This window comes from Spermophilus citellus (genome assembly GCF_964194105.1).
Source record: "Spermophilus citellus genome assembly, chromosome: 4".
Classification (NCBI taxonomy): domain Eukaryota; kingdom Metazoa; phylum Chordata; class Mammalia; order Rodentia; family Sciuridae; genus Spermophilus; species Spermophilus citellus.
Genome location: NC_138185.1, coordinates 38945577 through 38968442, shown reverse-complemented (window position 1 = coordinate 38968442; position 22866 = coordinate 38945577). Strand labels below are relative to the sequence as shown.

Genomic DNA, 22866 nt, shown 5'->3' with positions numbered 1-22866 from the left:
TGTGCCACCACTCCTGGTTTAGAGATATTTTTCTTAGGAATGGAATCCCATAAGGAAATAAGACTATTTTATTATAAGAATTTTATTTCTTTACAATAATATGGCTAATGGGTCTCTAAGTTTTATATTTTTTTCTTATTTTTCAAAGTGTGAAATCTTTTAATTGTCTGAAAAGAATGTTTTATTTTTATACAACTATAGTTCTAAAAAAATCTAATTCATTTGGGCTGTATAATCAACCTCCTTGATCTATATAATTAACTAGCTTCTTAAAAATTTGATAATGTGGAATATATTTCTTGAGCTGTTTGTAAACTAAGTTGGAATGTTAGTATTTCATTTAGAAACTAGCTTCCCTTCATTCTCCTTCTTCTCTTAATTTATGGCCAAGAAAGCAGGTGATTTTTACAATTTTTTACTCTCTGTAGTTTATAAAAGTGATTCTGCTCTCATTGGCACATACCTGTAATCCCAGCTACTTAGGAGGCTGAGGCAGGAAAATTGCAAGTTTCTGTCTCAAAAATAAAATGAAAGGTCTGGGGTTGTAATTCACTGGTAGAGCACCCCTGGTTGCTCCAGTACTGCAAAAAAATTATTTTGATATAAAATATAGTATTAAAAATATTTGTTAAGTGTATACTTCCATCTGAGGATTTTGACATGCTGCTGCTGGGATTGAGACACTTCTTTTTTTAATGGGTGTGGGTGGGAAGAATAGTAACAGTGGGAGGTAAAATTGAAAATTATTAGCTTAGTCTGAGATTCAGTTACTTATATAAAATATGAATTGTCAGGATATTTTAACCAAACTACATTCACATAATTTCTGTGGCTGTTTTAAATTGTCTTATCATGAGTGAAGTAATTTCACTCACTAAATTTCTTGCATCTTAACATTTTGTGGCTGTACTTTATTCCTTGTTTTAATTTGGATGAGTGAGCTATATCAGAAATTAACCTGAACAGAACCATTACCTGTTTTAAATCTGAATATTTTATATCTTGAAGTATGGAATTTATTTAGTGTTCAAGTGCTTTTTTTTTTTTTTTTTTTTTTTGGTGCTAGGGATTGAACACAGGGCCTTGTGCATGTGAGGCAAGCACTCTACCAACTGAACTATATCTCCAGCCCAGTGTTCAATTTTTAACTCTGAACAACTCTTATACTTCTTTTAAGCCTTTATGAAGTTAAAGAGATCTTTGAGAAGTTGTGTTTTACAATGAATTATTTGTCCCCTTGGTTTCAGGCCATTGAAAAACTGCAGGCTGGTGCTCTGGCCACAGATGCAGTGACTGCAGCTCTGGTGGAACTTGAGGTATTGCTTTTCTCTGCTTATGTTTTATTTAAAATATTTGTGAGTTTATGTTTTTGTTCTCAAATGGCATGAAATTGCTCAGTTAGTCAACCATAAGTTACTTAACTGGTGCTTCCAAACAATATTAATGAAGTTATGAAAAGATTGTGATATTGTTAGGTTTTTTTTATTGGGGACTTTTCTGAGTAATAAAGTTGGTTATTTCCTTTATTTCTCATTTTTATAGATTCATGAGAACAAAAGTTGATGGTGACTGGATGTGTAAATTTTTTCAGTATTCTCAGTGGGAAAATTCTTAAAGTTGACTCCCTCAAAGTGATATATGTTTAAAAAATGAAAAAGTCTAACCACCCTGAAAGTGTCTGAAGTAGAAGAGCAAGTTTCACCATGCGCATAAACGATATATACCCTGGTATATCAATATATACTGTGAAGTGCCTTTGTCATAGTGTGATTTTTAGGTTTGTCCCCAGTTTACAGCGGACATCAAGGAACTGAGTGGTGAGGCTCTCGAGTTTGCTGTAATTTTTTGTATTCCAGAGTGAGGGTGTCTCATTTCTCCTAATATGGAACTTTGATGAGTATGTATAGGGACTACTGACACCTTCAGAAAACTCAAGACTTGTAGAAGATAGATTTGTGTCAGTCAGGATTATTTTTGATATATTTTTTTTTCTGGATAAGAAGACCATTTGAGGAATAAAATTAAGACATGAAGGTAAAAACAATAATGAATATGAGGGAAGAGACAGTAGTTAAAGGAGACATTCCTAAACTGAATGGACTGTAGCCCAGGGGATTGTTCAAATAAATGCCTTCCTTGTGAAAATTGCTAAAATTACTAAAAGTAATTAAGTTAAATAAATTAAGCTGTGTTATTTGTATATCCTTCCCCTTAACTGTGGAATCATACTTTTGATCATTGCTTTGTAAATTTTAATCTCTTTTAACATTTTCAACTTGATACTAATGCAGTCAAGGCAAGTGACTATGTAGTCAAGGTAGGTGGGCATCAGTTCTATTATAGTTTGGTCCCTCAGAGGATATGTGGTGCCTTCCCATTGTGACTGATTAATCTTCCAGCTCTACCAGTCATTAGCCAAATGTGCCTGAGGATATCACAGCCTATCCTTAGCTCAGTTTCCACATTTTAAATATGAGAATAATAATCCCTACTTCACAGAAGATTAAGTTAATATGCTAATCACTTCGAATACTCTGTGGCCCATAAATACTCTGTGGCTGGTAGCAATTATTACCGTTATCAGATGCTTTGGAAATAATAGATATGAAGATAATATTTATGGTAACTATTAATTATAAGTATTACAATATCAAAGGTTAATTATATGCTGTAGAAGAAAGGAAAAAAATGACATAAGAAAGAAGTTTGATGTATTTATTGTAAAATTTTACCTTTATTCAAAACACACACACAAGGAGGGCTTTATTTAACTTAATTTAATTTAATTCAATTGTTAGTTGAAACTTACCTTTGTGAAGAAGGTGATGTCCTGAGATTACCAGTGTATAGAGTCAGTGTGTGTCTGGGGAAAGTTAATGAGTATCTGGAGAATATAGTGTAACGGTAACTATGGTTACAAATTTGAGTAAAATTAAGTTTTTTAAAAAATACTTAGATTGGGAGGCTGAAACAGGAGGATTTCAAGTTCAAAACCAGCCTCAGCAACTTAAGCAACTCAGTGAGACCCTGTCTCTAAAACAAATACAAAATAGGGCTGGGGATGTGGCTCAGTGGTTAAGTTCCCCTGAGTTTAATTCCTGGTACCCCCTTTATTCCCCCCCCCCCCCAAATTACAATAATTTTGATTTTCTCAAGTCATACTTATATCATGTTGAATATTTTATTCCATTTCCCTCTACCTTTAAAGGGATTACATATTTATACTTAAAAATACATTTTGAAATAGTAAGTTATTCATGAGTAAGTAGGATTTATAGTTTTAAATAATGACCTGTTTTTGAGAGTGTGGGTATGAATTAAGAAAAAATGTGTTGTACTATGTTTAATTGTAATAATACATATTGATATAATGGTAGAATAGGGTATTGCCCTGATTGAGGTTTAGTGTACTCCCCAACCTTTTGAGTATTAAATTTGGGGAAGAATTTCAATTATTGTTATTATTATTCTTGGTACTGGGGATTGAACTCAGGGGTACTTGACCACTGACTCACATCCCCAACCCTAGTTTTGTATTTTATTTAGAGACAGGGTCTCACTGAGTTGCTTAATGCCTCACTGTTGCTGAGGCTGGCTTTGAACTTGAGATTCTCCTGTCTCAGCCTCCTGAGCCACTGGGATTACAGATGTGCACCACCATGCCTGGCTCAATTATTTTTATAGTTCATTTTTTATATCATATCTTTGATTTAATATATGTTAGTAGTTTAAAGCTACTCTAACTAGAAGAATTTTCCTGAATCTTAAGAATTATGTTGGAAGTCATGCTTATATTGCCCCCTGAAGTTTCTACCACCTTGTATAATTGTTCTCCACTGAATTAAGCCAGGATAGATTTTCAAATGAAAAGTTCAGTTGAAGAAATATTGTAATAGTTTGGGTCAATCAATAGTTTGGGTAAGAAAATTGGAATCTAATATTTTCTGTACTTAGAAGAATATTGAGTCCTTTCAGCCTATATAGAAAAGTGCTAAGAAAAATCCCAGAGAGCCTTATATGTTCTGTTTATGTTTAATTTGAGACTAATCACTTATCTTTAATTTTGGTGAATCTATTCAGTTGAGTTAAATCTAATTATTCAGTAGGTATGGATAGTCATCAGACCTTTCTCTTTTGACTTCATGATATATTATTTTGATTAAAGAAAAGACACTACTTAAACTTGCCTATTATATTATTACTTTGGCAGATACTAAAATTAGTGTGAAATCCTTGAACACTTTACTAACTGTGGAAATGACTGAATGTGATTTAATGGTCCTTATTGATTAGAAAAGATATCTGGCCTTGTATTTTTTAAAAAATATAATTTGTACATTCCCAAATGTTGAAAAATACACTGATATCAATTTAATGTATTGGAGGAGGAAGAGGCAAGGTGAAATAAAAGCAACTTTTCATATATCACTAATGCTGGTCACCAAGACACATCATTTTTGAGCTTTTCTTAGAAATATTTTTCTTGTCTGCCACAAAGGTGTTATCATTAGACTACCACTTCTTGACACCAGAGGGGGTGTTTTCTTCATTTAAATGAAGCAGGAGCAAGGGTACATAAGTCCCTAATTATTAATCTGACTATCTTCTCCCTTTAGAGTTTTTGGAGGGAAGGTGGCCATTCCTGTGAGAGGTGTTTAATGGTGTGAAAATGGAAATATAACTCCAAAGTGCGTTTTGTTTTTCTTCAAAATGTGGGGAAGGGAATGGAAAGGTCAGTTTACTCATATTTTCGTGATTTATTGTTAAATAGATTTGGCCCCATTGTTCTATAAATCTTTTTTTATGCCTTTTTTTTTTTTTTTAATGTAGTGCCAGGGACCAAACCCAGTGCTTTACTCATGCTAGGAAAGCGTTCTACCACAAAGCCACAATCCTGGCCCCTGTTTTATAAATCTTTTATAGATCATCCCTATAACTGATGAGAAGGTGAATTTTATTTATTGGGTAGTACAACTCTGATTTAACTCACAGCAGTAAAGATTAATTTTGTGAAACAATTTGGTCTTCATATCTGGGATTCTACATTTGGAAGACAGTTGCTTTCTTGGCTGCTTTTGAAAGAGTTTTGGTTCAGTCAATGTCAGTAGATTTATAATTCTAGACGGTAATTTTGCATACTTCACATAGTGTAGTTTCTGATGTGAATTTCTTCTGTGAGAAAATTGGACATAGATCTGGGTGAGTCATGTTGTTACCTTTTCTTAGGATTGTTCCTAAAGTAGAATGTTTTATTAATTCTGATTGAAAATGAACTATTCATAACACTGAAATTTCCTTTGCACATTGATATTTTTCTAAAAAAGTACTGAGATCTGGTTCAAAAAGATATAATAAAGAATAATAGGTGAAATATGAATTGCAAACCTTTGGGAATTGAGTCTTATGTGAGAAAACTGAGGAGTCAGGCAGAGATTTTGAAGATCATGTAACTTTTGGGAAATTTTGGACAATTCATTTTGAAACTGGGTTATTATAATAGGTAGAATTCTGTATGTTAAGAACAGTGATAGCTTTTAACTTTCATATGACAAATTACATAGTCTCCTCTTTAAAAATGATCTGTTAGGCTGAGGATGTAGCTGAAGGATACAGTACAAACTTGGCATGCACAAGGTCCTGCGTTTGATCCCTAGTGCTGTGAAGGAAAAAAAAATTATTGAACTTATGTATTCTAACTGAACCCTACAGTTTTTTGATGAATTGCATTCAACCTTGAAGGCTCCCTATGGTCAGGGGAGATTAGGTAATTAATGGTTGAAACTGATTACCATCCAAATTTTTAGTGTTTATAGAGCAGATTATATTGGGCATAAATTTTTATATCATTTTGCTGAATTAATAGTCTATCATTTTTTAAATCTTTATTTAATCCAATATAGTGATTACTTATAAACTGTTGGAAAGTCCTTTGAGAAGTCACTTATTTAGATGGCTGATATTTTGGGATGTAAGAAAGTAGGTATTTGCATTATTATATACTTACATTATTATATATAATATTGTTATATATTTTTATTTCTTTAATGCAAGCTTAGAATGTTGATCACTGTTGAGTAGCCTTCATAGGTGTACCCCACCCTAGGCCTCTGTTCAGTTTTAGAAACTGGCATACTTCCTTCCCTGGGCTTTTTTACTTCTGGGTGCAATTGTTTGTGTGCCAGAAGATGAAAAAAAAGAATACCTAAAGTTTGCCAGTCTTTGAAATGGTTAGAGATCATGAAGATGGTGTGGTGTGCCATTGGCATATGGGCGTATCTAAGTTGGAAAGAGACATTGAGCAGAGCTAATATATTCCTAGTTTCCCTCCCCAAACTTATAGCAAGTTTGCCTGTGGTTTCTCTGGGATCAGATGCCTTACCACACACACCCTGTACCCTGCCTCACTCTAGTTGTCTGGTTTTTATTGCAAAAAAAGGGGGGTATCGACTTTAAGCTTGTTTGTATTTATTCGGGAAGTCAGAAATTATTTAAATAAATGACTACTTTTATTCTCCTGTACAGTTTTTGTCTGCAGAAATCATCTTTTCATAAGCAGAGGGTAGCTGAGTATTTCAGCCGGCCTTTGCTCCTTCTTCCCCTCCCCTTCCCCACAGAGCTGAATCCTTTGGAAAGACAGCTTGATGCATTTAGTTCACATATATGTAAGTGCTCATTAACTAAAGTGTGGCTGGTGAGTCTAATTTTAGGCCTGCCACCTTTGGAAGTTTCAGTTTTCTCTTCCATTGATAATATCTTTTAATCTTTGTAATGGGTTGGGGGCAGTCCTGCTTTTATGTATGTGAAGTAGGAGATTACTTTTTTTCTTTGTAGTAGTCAAAATGTTTTCATTGCATGAAATTTGAGTTTTGACTTAGATACTCTTTCTCCTTTTTATTTTTATTTTTTAAACTTGGTATTGTCGATTATTTCAAAGACTCTATTTTGCCTGTCTGTTTAGCAGTATTTCCAGTGGTGGTTCAGTATTTCTGTGTATTCCAGCTGTTTATGGAGTCTTTATGTTTCTCTGCATTTTTTTGTTTTATTTTTTGAGGTGTACACACACAGTTACACTTCATGGAGTTGCATCCAGCCAAGTATCCATGTTCTTCTTGTGAAGAGGCAGAGAAAATCACCTCTCCCAAGAATTTCCACCTTCTGACCAAGGGAAATGTGTCCTGAAGAGCTGTACGCAGATGGGAGGCAACTTGTTTGCTTGTTCTGCTGCTAGAGCATTGATTTAATTAGAAGACAGGCTGTGGGTGGCCATGTGCAGACAAAGAAGCACCAGACAGAGCCCAGTTAGCCTGGGACAGTAAAAGTAAGTTACGCTCTTTTAAAACACTTTTTTTTTTTTTTTTTTTTTGAGTACTGATGCTGATTCTTGCCTTTAGTACTGAGGGGCAACTTGTAACTTACTGATTGTGTTTACACATTAGGTACATCTGTTCTTTTTCTAAGACCCTAGAGATAAAATGTGCTTTCTAGCACTGAGTACCTGCTTTAGTGGAAAAGCAGTGATCCCCACCCCCAATTTTTTTTTTTTAAGAATAAAAAGGAAACTCAATCATTACATTTTTAGATTAATTTTACACTGCACAAAAAGCCTGTATTAGTTTTTGACCAAGTGAAAATATGTTAAGTGCAGAGTTTGTCATGTTTATTTTGTTCTGATGGGAACATGAAGACTTGTTTTAGCCTTTTCTAGCCATTTCTTGATGAGCAGTGTTGACCTCATCAAATATATTCATCTTGACTAAATTTGGTAGGAGAGTTGGTCTAAGATTAGACTTAACAATTCCTGCAGACTATGTAGCTTTATGTGTGAGCCTTTATTTTTCTTTGGGAGTTGTTATTTTATTTATATATATATATATATATATATATATATATATATATATATATATATATATATATATATATATATTACATTTTGAAGTTCAGTTTTGAACTATTTAAAGTAACGTGATAGTATGATAGAGTTGGTAGTTTGACTTTGTTGTAATACTCAGAACTTTGGACTTCAGAGTAGAAAATATCTAATAATCCTCAATTCATAGGAATGTTACATAAAAGGGATTTAATTAGATTTAGTGTTTTTAGAATTTATAGTGTTGTGATTTTGGAGTCATTAGGTGTGTGTGTGTGTGTGTTGTGTGTATTTGGATCTATATCATTTGAGGCATCAATTTTATAGTCTAACAATGATTTTATTGTTGTTTTTGTTTTTTTGTTCTTGATAGTGAAAGGAGCTAGGCTAAGATTGAGTCCAGCAAAACCAAAGGCTGATACTAAGACACTTAATGTGAAAGGCCGCCTTTTGATTTTAAATTTTTGTGCTTCTCTCAAACCCAGGCCTTTATTCAGAATCTGGAAGAAAATGAAGAAGAATCTTAAGCTATATAATTTTTAAGAATCCCATCAAGATCATATTCTAAATCTTGCTTTAAAATAGAGCAAAACATTACTTAATTTTTTTTTCATTGTTTGTGCGTGTACATCTCTCTCTCTCTTTTATGTGTATAGCAGACTTTACCTAAGTGTTAGAGTAATGATGAATTGTAGATCACTTTAGGAAACAGCTAGCCAGGCATGATGGTGCACACCTTTAATTCCAACCATTCAGGAGGGGCTGAGGCAAGAGGATTAAAAGCTTAAGGCCAGCCTGTGCATTTTAGCAAGATCATGTCTCAAAATAAAAGTAAACTGGAGATATCGCTCAATGGTAAAGTACCCCTGGGTTCAATCCTTAGTACTGAGGGTTAGGGAGGGGGGAATCTTAAAATTTAGTTTTGGACATCCCAGTTCACAAAATGTCTTTGCCTATTTACACTGCCAGATAATTTTTTTATTCATTATTTATTGTTTTTAGTTTGGTAAAATATATGCAACAAAAATTTTATAGTTTCAACCATTTTTAAGTGTACATTTCAGTAGCATTAAATGCATTCATAATGTTACACAACCATCACTGCTGTGTATGTTCAGAACCTTTTCATCATCTCAAGCAGAAACTGTACCAACTAAACAACTTTTGCCAGGGAGGTTTTTACTGACTGATCACTCCCACTAAGTGTCCAGAATCTGGCATTGTGTACACATTTCTTGACAGTTCATGACATGCTGCATATACCTTAGCACAGGGCATCAACATTGTAACACATTAAGCTTCCCAGAAAATTCAGAGTGGGAAACACATTTGTTTTCCTCTCCTGGAATATATGCAGATGTTAACAACATTTTTTTAGTGGATTGGAAGTGTTTTTTAATAAGAAGGAGATATTTAGTAGAGGATTTGAAGGTTGGTAATAGCCACCCCCCCTTCAATTCTGACCCTGTCATATGATAGAAGGATGGTTTAAATTATTGTAATTCCATGATCTGTTAGGTTCTTTTTGAGTGATATTTCCATATTATTGTCAGCATGGTTAAAAGGTGTAATTATTTAGGTTGAAGGGAAGTATAAGTAGCTGCCAAATTTGGCAATATTGAAGAAACAGCTACATTTGTCTTTTCTATTGTAGCTCATGTGGAAAGGACAATTTCAGGTACTGTGTGTGCTAACTTCTTCCTGGACATCAGAAAGAATCCAACTAAAACAAAGTTTAAAACTATTTCAGATGTGCAAGTCTCTTGAAGCCAATATTTTATTTTAGAGGTTTGTGTTATGTTTGACAAGCAACTCTGTACCGCAATTCTATGACTTTCAATTAAAAAAGTGAAAACCAAACTGCTGTGATGTCGTTTTTCTGCTTAATTATGTTACATTCATTTGTAAAATTAGGTAGATTAATAAGTGAGTATAAATGTGCAGTGCTTTTTGCAAAAATATTTTAAATAATAAGATTAATGGTTCCATTTTTTGACAAAACATTTTATGCTATGCTAGATCAACAAATCCTCTAATGAACAGATATCAACATTTGTTTATTTATTTTTTTCTTCTGACATTTCCAGAAGATCTAAGAAAAACATGGAAGGGCTTTCTTAGTACATATATTTGTTGTGAGATCATATTAAAAATATACTTTTAAGAAATAAAGTATATTGTCTTTTGTATAATTTGAGCAGTTAAAAAATGAACTGTCACAGATACTAAAACTTGGTTCAGCATACTATATTTGACTCAAGTGTTCATAGACTGTGATACAAACAAATGTTCTCTCCACTTACATTCAGGATAACTAAAATATTACTTTAACACATGTTAAAAGTAGAACACTGTAACTATTTGGCTAGATATAATTCCAGGCTGTCTAAGTTGAGTAATTTCCTCAGGCATTCCAACTTTGATCAACCACAGCAAGAACTTTTAGCATGTCTGTAAAGCAGCCAGTGCATCTGTAAATATGTCCTGAGGAAGAGAGAAAAGAGGGAATGCCAAAAAAGAAAGAATATTTTGTGTCGTTAAGGAGCAGTTACAGAATGAAAATGGAAAGTATTTTATTTCCTTAGAAACCCTTTTTAGATAATTGAACCTCTGATTTCTAAGTATGCCCTGTGGTTCTGTATTAATGAATGAAAGATACTTCATTTGGGCCCAATAAAAATATTTTCTGACTAACTCTGCTGAAACTTATTAAAGTACATTGATTCTTGAACTTTCTACTCTTTATAAATGTAATAATTGAATAAAACCCAAATGTAATTAATAGTATGTGTTTCAGTAAAGTGTGTTTTAATGTTTATAATTGTTCAGTATTTGGGTGAAAATGTTTGCATATGGCTGAGTTTTCAAGAATAACTCTAAGAACAGGCAGTACTACTAAGAAACTTTTTTTTTTTCAACACATGGATGAATGTAGATTTTTTTGATTTTTATTTTCAGTGACCTAAAAATAAATGTGCAAATAGCTACTGGTTTCCATATGTAAACATGGACTTAAGAATATTAATAATGGTAAATCACCCTCTCCTGTATGGGAATTACATATTTTCTGTATTTTTGGATATAACTTGCTCATATCATGGATATAACTTCCTGGAGATATTTTAAGATACAGTTAACAATTACTTATAAACTGGATATTCAATTGGATGATCTATCTAGCTTTTTACTATGTTAACAACAGATACTATTACCTCAAATGAATTAGTTCCAGTTCTGAAAATTCTGCTTTATAGTATCAAAATTTAGGAGAAATTCCTAATCCTCTTTGGCTTTCATGTTGTGATCTCAGTTATTGTCCATATTCTTTAATTATTTATTCCTGAGAAATAAGGTTAACACAGTTAAATAAAATTTACTAATAAAAAACATTTGCCATAATTTCATTGAAAGTTTATTCAGAACAGAACAAATGGCGCTATAACTGATAGATTTATATCTTTCAAGTCCTTCTCCTGTACCTTAAAAGAAGTGTAGAGAAATGATGAATGGAAAAGCTGGGAGAGAAGGTAGAGGGGCAGGTTCATTAATTGTGGTGTTCATGGATGGGTGCTTGAATAGATATCTGAGTTGGTTACTGTATTAGTTTTATGTCATTATAGCAAAATACTTGAGGCAGATAACTTTATCAAAAGTTTATTAAGTTCACAGTCTTCAAGGTTCAATGGCATGGCACCTTCATTGGCTCAATTCCTGGTGAATAGTGGGTGGCAGTAGTAGGAATGCCTTTTGGATCAAGTGATCATATCTCAAGCCAGGAAGGAGGGAGAGCTGGGAGTAGGCGAACCCCAATTTTTAAAGCGACCCTCCCAGAGAAGTCCTGTGGGAACTCTCTTCTGAGGTAATACCACCAATGACCTAAGGATCTCCTCCCAGGCCCTACCTCCAAAGGTTTCATTACCTACCTTCCTGTAGTATCACCCTGCAAACTAAGCCTTCAATCATAATAGACCCTTGGGGAACACTCAAACCACATCCTGACTACAGCAGTTACCTTTTTAGTGTTTCTGTGTTTACCTGAGAATTTTTCTTCCTTCAAATATTGTTCATCTGAATGCCATAGTTTATTCAAAATATATTACTTATTTATCTTTTCTGCCTACTACCTTGTTTTTGAAGTCTCTAAAGTATACAGGGAGAACATAAGAGCCAACTTTTGCCTTTCGGGTGGCTGGTTCTCTAATTTATATATATATATATATATATATATATTTTTTTTTTTTTTTTAAATAATTGTTTTACCTGATTATTTCTTTGCCATTTTTTTGCATTCTACCATGCTTTTCCTTTATGTATGTATTCTTGTGTTTATTTATTTGCTACTAGTTTCAAAGAACATCATGTTTTATTTGTTATCTTGATGAAGACAGTCACAAGTTGTAGATGAAAGTTGTCTTACATTAATGGCATTTGAGAAAAAAATACCATTATATTTTGTCAGTCTTTTCCTGTAGATTTTGGGTAGTAGATTTTGGGTAGAAAGCCCATTTGACTCATTTTGAAGAGGCAGAAAAAGTATTATAGATTCTGTTTGTTGTAGTCAGAAGATATGTGACATTTCTGACCACTAACCTGGTTCTTCTTAGTAAAGCTTAATTAACATGGTATTTAGACTGCAACACAGATGAAATGACTCACTTCCCTCTTTTCTATTTTTTAGGTAGTTATATATATTCAATGTTTGAAATATTCAAGTAGCATGATAATGAAACCATGATCTGTTGTTACAAGTGGCATTTGTGTGAAAGAACTGTTTTGTCCAAAATCTGCATTGCATGGAGAATTTAGAATTTACCTGAGAAAAAAGCTCAGATTTTGCATTGCAGAAGCTTGAGACCTCCTTAACCTTTACAAAAAGATGTAAGCCAGAGGTTGCAAAGAGACAATTCACAGATGTGTGTGAATTGGCCCATATACTAGTTTTTAAAAGTTGGAATTTATTGTCATCCTTTAGTATTCAAGAGACATAAAAATATGGATTTCTGATTAAAAAAATAAAAGATCTGGCCACATGGAGCATGCATTCTTTTAGGGCTGCAGTTTGCCAGGGCTGAGTGACAGCTGGCCCTTGAGTGTAGGAGTTTTTGAGTATAACTTAACACTGTATTTCAGTTTAGGTATGACTGAAAATAAGTCTTGGACAGAGATGCCAACTTTTGCAATCTTGTGAGGGCCAAGAAAATGAGTTGATGGCTTAACTGACATTAGTTTAATGCTCTGGAGGTTGCAAATTGTTGTAACAGAGACTTCTATTTTTTTCCCTGCTCCGGGGCTGAGGTAGCGAACTTAGGGCCTTGTGCTTACTAGGCAAGTACTCTACCACTGAGCCACATTCCCAGTTATTAATAGGGATTTCTACCAGAACGTAAAACTGTAATAAGTTTTGATGTAATTTTTTTTAAAGTAGGAATTGGGTATTAGTGTTACTTTATCATTTTATTATATAGAATTATAATATTATATAGAATTTCTGGTGAAACTAAAAGACTTTTCAAAAAGTTTCTTATTGGAACAGTTGAACCAATACTAAAGCAGATCAAAATACCTTCTGACCCAAGTTAATTTACTAAATTGTTCCTTTGTTTACTTCTAGTCCCAGGAGTAAACTACTGTTTTCAGTGTTTATGATGAAGAACATAACATATGTCCAACCATGTTGCATTGATCTCCAAACTTTTGCTAACCTCCTTAATGATAGTTAACTTCCAACATCATTTATTTTATCTTGATTCCATTATTCCTCCTCCTCCTCCTCCCCCTCCTCCTTCTTCTTCTTCTTTTTTTTTGGTGATACTGGGGATTGAACCCAGGTCCTTGTGCATATTAGGCAAATGCTCTACCACTGAGCTACATCTTCACTTGTCTATTATTTCTTAATGGAAAACATACTAATAAAAATCATTGAGTTGCATATAATATTTATATAATGGTGGTGCGCACCTGTAATCCCAATAACTCAAGAGGCTGAGACAGGAGGATTGCAAGTTCGAGGCTAGTCTCAACAACTTAGCCAGACCCTGAGCAACTTAGTGACACCCTGTCTAAAAATAAAAAATAAAAACGGATATAGGTCAGTGGTAAAGTGTCCCTGGGTTCAATCCCCAGCACCAAGAAACCAAAAACCAGAAACACCCCCCCCCAAAAAAAAAAAAAACAAACAAAAAACCCCAACAACCCCAAATCTAGAACCAAAAAAGTCTGATAAGGCATCTCTGATGATTGCCCAGAAGCTTGCTATGTCCATTTACCAGTGACTCCCATTTTACTTATGTTTTTCCAACCCTTCTAATTTTTTTTTCCACTGAAAGGTGAATCCTAGTTTCAGAGCACTTAGCTTTTATATTTTCTCATAGCTCATTTGTAGCTTTTTATCCCTGTCACTGTCCTGATGTTAATAGATACCTTTACAAGCCTTCTCAAGATGTGGTTTGTGGAGAAAGTGAAATTAAACAGCTTGTGAAGTTCATTTAAATTTGGAGTTTCTCAAGAGGAGGAGCCTGGGCCAGCAGAATCATAATCATTTGTGGTAACTTATTGGCAAAAAAAAAAAAAGAATATCCTTTAGCTTCAACTCACATTACCAAAATCAGAATATTTAGGGGTATGAGAATGGGAATTTTCATTATTATTTTTTAAATGTTGAGTTAATTATAAATACCTGCAGTCATAAGAACTAATACAGAAATTCTTTGGACCCACAGCAGTAATAGTCTTTAAGAAATTTGCATTTTAAAAATTTTACATTATATTTTCGAAAGTTTTTGAGCATAGCATATATACAGAAAAATATAACGCCTTTTTTGTAAGGGGACAGACCCATGAGTTTTTCAGAGTGAACATAGCCCTGTGTCAGCAGCATCCCAGATCAGGAAACAGAACATTTCTGCTCTGTAAAAGATCCCTTGTTCCCTCTTCCAGTCACCCCAGGTGAGAACAGTGTTCCTACCTCTATTCCTGTATGTTAATATTGCCTGTTCTAGAACTTCACATAAATGAAATAATACAACATGTATTCTTTTGTTTCTGCTTTGTTAAATTGAGGTAAAGATCACAAAGCACAAAAATAACTATTTTAAAATAATTAAGTGATTTAAAAATTTCAGTGTTATGTAACCACCATCTCTCTCATTCCAAATATTCTCATTTCCTTAAAGGAATTCTCATAACTATTAAGCAGTTCCTCTCTGTTGCCCTCTTCTCTACCTCCTGGCAATCCCATTCTGCTTTTTGTCTTGATGGATTTACCTATTCTGGATATTTTATATAAATGCAATCATACATTTTTGTATGACCCCCCCCTTCTTAACTTAGCATAGTGTTTTTGAGGGTGAAGCACATTTTAACATGCATTCGCACTTTTTTTTTGAGGAGTATTCAGCATTATTTATGTGTATATGTTTATCCATTCATCCATTGATGAGCATTTGGGTTATTTCCACATTTTGGCTATTTTGAACAATATTGCTAATGAGTGATCTTGTACAAGTGTTTAAACACTTGTTTTCAATTCTTTTGGGGATATACCTATAGGTAGAATTGCTGGTAATTTTATGCTTAGCTTTGTGGAAGCACCAAATTATTTTCCACATGAACTGAATGAACCATTTTACATTCCCAGCAATAATGTTCAAGGATTATAATTTCTGTATATGCTTGCCATCCTTATTATTAATTTCTATTTTGTCCTTAGGCCATCCTTGTGGGTATAAAGTGGTATCTCATTGTGGTTTTGATTTTCATTTCCCCAATGATAATGAAGTTGAATATTTTTATAGGCTTGTTGGCCATTTGTATATCTTCTTTGAGTAAATGTATGTTCATCTCTAATCTGTTGCCTATTTTTTAAATTGGGGTTTTAAAAAAATTTTTGGATGTTGAAAGTTATAGGAACTCTTTATATATTCTGGATACTAGACTTTCTGGATATTACACTTTTATTTATTTATTTATTCATTAAATCTGAAGTTATATCAAAACAAACAAAAGTAAAAAATTATAAAACACTTGCAGTCTTTTTCTTCTCTTTTTAGCCCTCTGACTTTGTCTGGTTTTATGTTTCATCATCATATTTTCTGCTGTCTAATATGGCATCTAAGGCACAGTCAGTCTTCATATCCATGAGTTCTGCATCTTCAGATTCAACCAATTGCAAATTAAAGATACACCAAAAAATTGTATCTGTACTGAACATGTATAGATTTTTTTCTCTTTTCATTCCCTAAATAATAGAGTGTAACAACTATTTACATAGCAATTACATTGTATTTGGTATTGTAGATCATCTAGAGATGATTTGAAATATATGGGAGGATGTGCATAGATTATATACAAATGACGGACCATTTCATAGAAGGAACTTAAGCGCACGTGGATTTAGATGTGGGGGGATGTACTAAAACCAGTTATCCTTGGGTACACTGGACATCTGTATTTAATTTTCTTCCTTTCTTCTTCTTTGTCGTCGTCTTTTTTTTTTTTTTTTTTTTTTTTGTGCTGGGATCAAACCTAGGGACCAGTGAGCTGTATCCCCAGCCTCTGTATTGAATTCTTTATTATCTGTTGCCTTAGCTAGAATTGAGGCTCCATCTAGGCAAGGATTTTTTTTTCCTTCCTGTTTTGTTAACTGTTGTATCCTCATGATTTAGATCAAGGTTTGGCAAAGTGTGATCAGAAACCTAAACAGAACTTCTGCCTATTTTTGAATGGCTCATAAACTACTAATGGTTTTTATTTTTTAAAATAATTGAAACAAAATAAAAAAGAAGACCAATATTAAATTTCAGTGTCCAAATTAGAGTTTTAGTTGAACACAGCCATACCCAATCATTGGTGTATTATCTCTGGCTGCTTTTTTCCCATAGTCACAAAGTTGAGTGGCTGAAGCTTTATCTGTGTGATTCACAAAGCCTGAGTTATTTAATGTATACGATCCATTATAGAAAAGATTTGCCTGCACATAGGTGCTCAATAAATATTTGTTGAGTGAATGAATCCTAATCTGTACTGCTACAAGGAATTTAATTTGGGAAACTTTAAACCATATAATTCTTGAACATAATAGAGTATTCTTCTTCTTTTCTTTTTTTTCCTCTCAGGCCAATGCATATGCTTACGCAAATATTTTACCACTGAACTACTTCCCTAGCCTGTTTCTCTTATATAAAAATAATTCAATAAAGTTTGTTTCAAAGACTATCTTTCCCCTTCCTCATCATTTCTGATGCTGGTTTTCAGTGGAGGTCATAATTAAAATAATTTTGATAACATACTTAGTTTTGAGAAAGAAGCCATGTTATCATACATTTTTCTATATTTTATTCATCTAATGATGTGTTTGTTGAAGTTACACTTGAGTGACAGGGTATGAACAGGAACATATTAGTAATTTCCTGTTAATGTCTAACTTCTCTTTAATGGAAAATTGGAAATTGGACAAATAAATCATTTTATATAAAATGACTTTATAATGTGCCAGTCTAGTTTTTGTACAACATTTGAAAACTAAATTGTTTGCATCTGTAAGAGCTGTTAATAGAGGTTACATAATAGATCCCCAGAGGTACAGTATACTCTGTAGCTTTGCAAAAAGTTCTTATTTTGTTTTATGCTTTCAGCAAAGGACATTAAATGGGTAATACAGGTTGTGGGTTTATAGTAAAAGAGTAATGCTTTACAGATCTTTGCCTTGGCGTGGTGTTCCCAAATTTTATTAATAGGAAAGTGTTTCCATGTCATGGTGGGAGAGTAATTCCTGACTTGCCTCTTGGTCTTCCCTTCCTCTCCTTGGTAGATTAGTCAGTCAGAGGGATCTTATTTTTTAAAAGCATGTCTCCTTTAATAGTTATGAGTAAGCTTAAAATATATTTTGCTTTTAAAATGCCATCTTTTAGACACTTAAAACGCTATGGCATGAATTTATTTCATTTCTCTTGTTTTGATCAAGAGAAGATTAAATTGTTAACATTCCTTTGTATTTTCCTGGCATTTCTCTGTAGGAGTATCCTGTAAGAATTAGTATCATTTACTTTTGGGGTTTTAGTTCACAATAATAAATAATTATATTTGTACCTAATTGTGATTAACTTTTATTCAATTATTCTGCAAATATTTCTTGAGTGTCTACCAGGTGCCAAGCATTGCTTTAGACATTGACATGCAATACCTAAAAAAACATATTCGTGAGTTTATGGATCTCATATCCTGTGAGGAGGATTAGAAAAACAAAAATTATAATATCAGGAAATGCACCAAGAACAGTGTGATTCCTGTGTAGTATGGGATAAGAATAGGTGGGAGTAAGTTGGGAGAGGGAGAGAGAAGTCAGATTGTGGAACGCTGTAAACCTTAGAAATTTGGACATCAGGTTTTATTCTAAGTCTCATAGAACATCAACATAGAGTTTGAATAGCAGTGTAATAATGTCTGACCGATTTTAAAAGGATCGCTGGCTACATACTAATTCTATATAATGTCACATGAGAAAATCAACAAATGACTATTTAAAAAAGTTTATGTCTATTATTTATAAGGGGAAAGTTACTATATAGGGTGATTCATTTATATCAAGTATTGGTATGCTACTTTTTTATCAGCTTCATTGAAGTTTAATTTTTTTTCTCCTTGTAGTACTGAGGATTGAACCAGGGCCTACTCAATACTAGGCCATGCCCTACATCCCCACCCCTTTTTATTTTACTTTGAGTTGATCTCACTAAGTTGCCCAGGCTGGCCTTAATCTTGGAATTCTCCTGCTTTGGCCTCCTGAGTTTGCTGAGATTATAGGTGTGTTCCACCATGCCTGGCTTGAAGGTATAATTTATAGCAATTTACCAATTTTAGGTATACAATTTGATAAGTTTTGACAAATTTATATAATCATATAATCACCAATACAATCATAATATTTAATATTTTCATCAACACAGAAATTTTGTTGTACTTGTCTACAGTGATTCTCCCCTTAGCAACCATTTGGCAACCACTGTCTGCTTTTTTATCACTGTCAGTCGGCTTTTTTCTAGATTTTGTTTCAAATAGAATCATATAATTTGTGGTCTTTTATGTCTGGCTTCTTTTACTTAGGACAATGCTTTTGAGATTCCTCCATATTTTGAGGCATATTAGAAATTGTTCCATTTTTTTTTGCTCAGTAGTATTCAATTGTTTAAAATATCCCATTTTTTTATGCATTTACTGGTTAATGGAGTTTGGGTTGTTCCAGTTTTTGTATGTTATGAATAAAGCTGAAATGAATATTTAAATACAGGTGTTAATGTAGACATATGCTTTCATTTCTCTTGGATAAATACTTAGGAGTGGAGTTGCTGAGCCTATAGTAAATGCATGTTTAACTTTAACAAAAATGGCTAAACTGCATTTGTATTCCCATTAGCAATGTATAACAAAGTTGCTCCATATTCTTGCTAATACTCAATATGGTCCGTTTCTTTAACTTTAGCCATTTTAGTGCTTATAGAGTGATATCTGGTGGTTTTAATTTGCATTTCCCTAATGTCTGTTAAAAAGATTATGATTATGATTATGATTATGATGATGAAGATGATAAGGTAGACTTTATTTAAGGGGGAACTTTATTATAATGGATATAGGTCCATTGCTGTAGAATTTTGCACTGAGGGACAGAGATTAACTTTGAATTCAGCATGGGCATGTGGGAATTGATAGCCAAAGAGCAGAGTTGGGGTCAGTGGATGGAAAATTACTAAGAGGAAACGTAAGGGACAAGGGCAGATTCTAGCTAACCCAACATAATGGGATTCTTGCTGGAGGCTTTATTTTAAAGACCTCATGAAGCTTGTTGGTAATCCAAAATTTCCTGGTTTTGTAGATTATGTTGGTCTCACCTTAGAATGGACCCAGTTTTCTGGATTACTTCAAGTTTTTGGAATGTGAGATAGTGTTTTGCATATTAAACATATTACTTGTTATTTTGGAACAGACTCTATGTCTGTTCAGTGCCCTAAGGAGTGTTCAATCCAAACTTTCCTATCTTTCTTTTCTAAAGATTGACTCTTAGAACGAATGTCTCTAAGACATTTATTTTTATTGTAATATTTTACATTAGCTTTTTCCCACTCTTCTCTGGTTGAAGATCAAGTATGACATGGTCTTGAGCGACATGACTTGGTATATATTTTTTAGAACTATTCACAGTATTGGAACAAAAAAGTAGTGTTTTTCGTTAGACTTCATATAAGTTGCTGACCTCTAATTCCAGGCCTTTTTGTTCTGTTCAACATATTACCTTATTCTTTTCTTCTTTATAATATTTTAAAAAATTCAAAATTTGCCCTCTTTTAGTATACAGTTCAATTGTTTAATGTAAATTTTCAAAGTTTTATAACCATCACCACTATCTAGTTTGATTTATTTTCACCATGTCCAAATGAAATATTGTACCCATTAGCAGTTATTCTCCATTCTTCCTTCTCTTCAGTCCCTGGTCACCATTAATCTACATTATAAATTTGTCTATTCTGAACATTTCATTTAAATGGAATAATCTAATACATGGGTTGTTTTGTCTGGCTTCTATCACTTGGCATAATCTTTGTAAGGTTCTTCCATATTGTATCATGCATCATTACGTTTTAGTGCTAATTAATACTCCATTGTATAGATACATCACATTTTGTTTCTTCATTTATCAATTAATGAACATTTTTTGAGTTGTTTTCAGGTTTCGTTTATTATAATATTTAATTGCTTTAAATACCCATGTATTTGTTTTGGGTAGAAATGTTTTCATTTCTCTTGGGTATACATGCAATTGCTGGGTCAAATAGTAACTCTGTGTTTAATTTTGGGAGGAGCTGCAAGATGTTTTCCAAATTGACTGCATCATTTTACATTCCCCTCAGCAGTATATGAGGATTGTCATTTCTCTACATCCTTGCCTCCAGGTGTTATTATCTGTCTAATTATAGTTGTTCTTTTGGGTATGAAGTAGTATTTAATTGTGGTTTTATTTGCCTTTTTATGAAGACAAATGACATTGAACATCTTTTTATGTGCTTACTGGTTATTTATATATCATCTTTGGAGAAATGTTAATTGATATCCTTTGTACATTTTTATATTGTTTTTTTTTTATTTTTGTGTGACAAAGATTTGTTATACATTCTGAATACAGGTCACTTATTGGATATATGACTTGTAATTTTTTTCCCACTTTGTCAAGTTTTATAACTTCCTTTGAAATACAAACGATTTTAATTTTGATGAAGTTCCATTTATCTAGTTTTTTCTTTGGTTGCTTGTGCTTTTGATTACATATCTAAGAAACTATTGCCTAATTCAAGGTCATGAACACTTGTCCTTAAGTTTTCCTCTAAGAATTTTAGAGTTTTAGCTCTGAAGTTTTGACTTTTGATCCACTTTAGGTTAATTTTTGTGTATGGTCAGAGTTAGAGGTCCAATTTCATTTTCTTATATATAGATAACTAGTTGTACCAGAACCCTTTATTTAAATGACTATTCCTTTTTTTTTTATTGAGTTGTTTTTTCATTCTTATTGAATTAGCCGTAAATGAAGGGCTTATTTCTGGATTCTCAATTCAATTGCATTTGTCTAAATGTCTACCTATTACTGATTACTATAAGTTATAAACCTAGAAGTGTGAAACAGATCTGTCCTTTTCAAGATAGTTTTAGCAATTCTTGGTTCCTTGTATTTCTATATGAATTTTAGGATTAGCTTGTCAGTTTCTGCAAAAATGGCACCTAGGATTTGATAAGCAATTGTGTTGAATTAAATCAATTTAAAGAGTATTGTCATTGTAGCAATAATAAATCCTCTGCTCCATGTACATTGGATGTACTTCTATTTAGGTATTAAATTTTGTTGACATGTTTTAGAGTCATGTTTTATAATTTTTATGCTGCATAAAAATTATACTACTTTTGTTAATTCTCAACTATTTTATAGTTTTTTATGTTGTAAATTGATTCTTAATTTTATTTTTGGATTGTTCATTGCTACTATATAAAAGTCAATTTGAATTTTGTATAAATTGATTTTAGATCCTACAATCTTGCTGAACTTATTAGTTCTAATAGTATTTTTATGGAGTCCTTAGGACTTTTTATATACAAAAAATGTGTTATCTTCAAATGGAGATAATTTTACTTCATCCTTTATTTCATTTTCTTGCCTAATTATCTTACTAGATTGTTCAGGATATTGTTGAATGGAAGTGGTGAGATTGAGCATCCTGTCTTGTTCCTGATTTTAGGGGAAGTAGTTGGTCTTTCACTATTAATCATAATGTTAGCTTTGGACTTAGGTTCCCTTTATCATGTTAAGGAAGCTACTTTGTATTTCTAGTACATTGAGTGTTTTGGGTTTTGTCAGGTACTTTTTTTTTTTTTAATAGGGTTATGCTTTTTATCCTTTATTTTGTTAATATGAGGTATTATATTGATTTTCAGCTATTCAACCAATCTTTCTTTCCTGGTATTCTTCTTATTTATAGGATAATACCTTTTTGATATTGTGCTGGGTTTAGTTTGAGATTTTTGTGTCAATATTTACAAGATATATTAATGTATAGTTTTCTCATCATACATTTTTCTTGTTTTGGTATCAGGGTAGAACCGGCATCATACAATAAGTGAGGAAGTGTTTTCTCACTTTCTAGTTTTTAGAAGTTTATCAAAAATTGGCATTAATTCTATTTTAAGACTAACGGCATTTTAATTTTAATTTTTGTCTTTTAGGATTCTCCTTTTACAAATGCAGGAATGGGATCTAACCTAAATCTCTTAGGGGAAATTGAGTGTGATGCCAGCATAATGGATGGAAAATCCTTAAATTTTGGAGCAGTTGGAGCACTGAGTGGTATGTGGGCATTATGACATACTACCTCTATTTTTTGAAAAACTTCTGCATATTACCATTTCATACCTTCTAAAGATATTCCAGTCTTCTTTACCATTCTTGCTTGAAATAGTGTTGAAAA

The 22866-nt window shown here is 32.9% G+C and overlaps 1 protein-coding gene across 2 annotated transcripts in view; it reads left to right on the top strand.

The window, feature by feature from the left end:
- TASP1 (taspase 1) overlaps window positions 1-22866 on the top strand; it is a 301213-nt gene that overhangs the window by 15042 nt on the left and 263305 nt on the right. The window contains exons 2-4 of one of the 2 annotated variants that reach the window (XM_081289123.1): window positions 1248-1316; window positions 7052-7318; window positions 22625-22745. In XM_081289123.1, coding sequence (XP_081145249.1) covers window positions 22649-22745 — 97 coding nt within the window. In that variant the 5' untranslated portion in view covers window positions 1248-1316; window positions 7052-7318; window positions 22625-22648. The remainder of the gene's footprint in view (window positions 1-1247; window positions 1317-7051; window positions 7319-22624; window positions 22746-22866) is intronic. The other variant, XM_081289122.1, reaches the window with a different exon arrangement.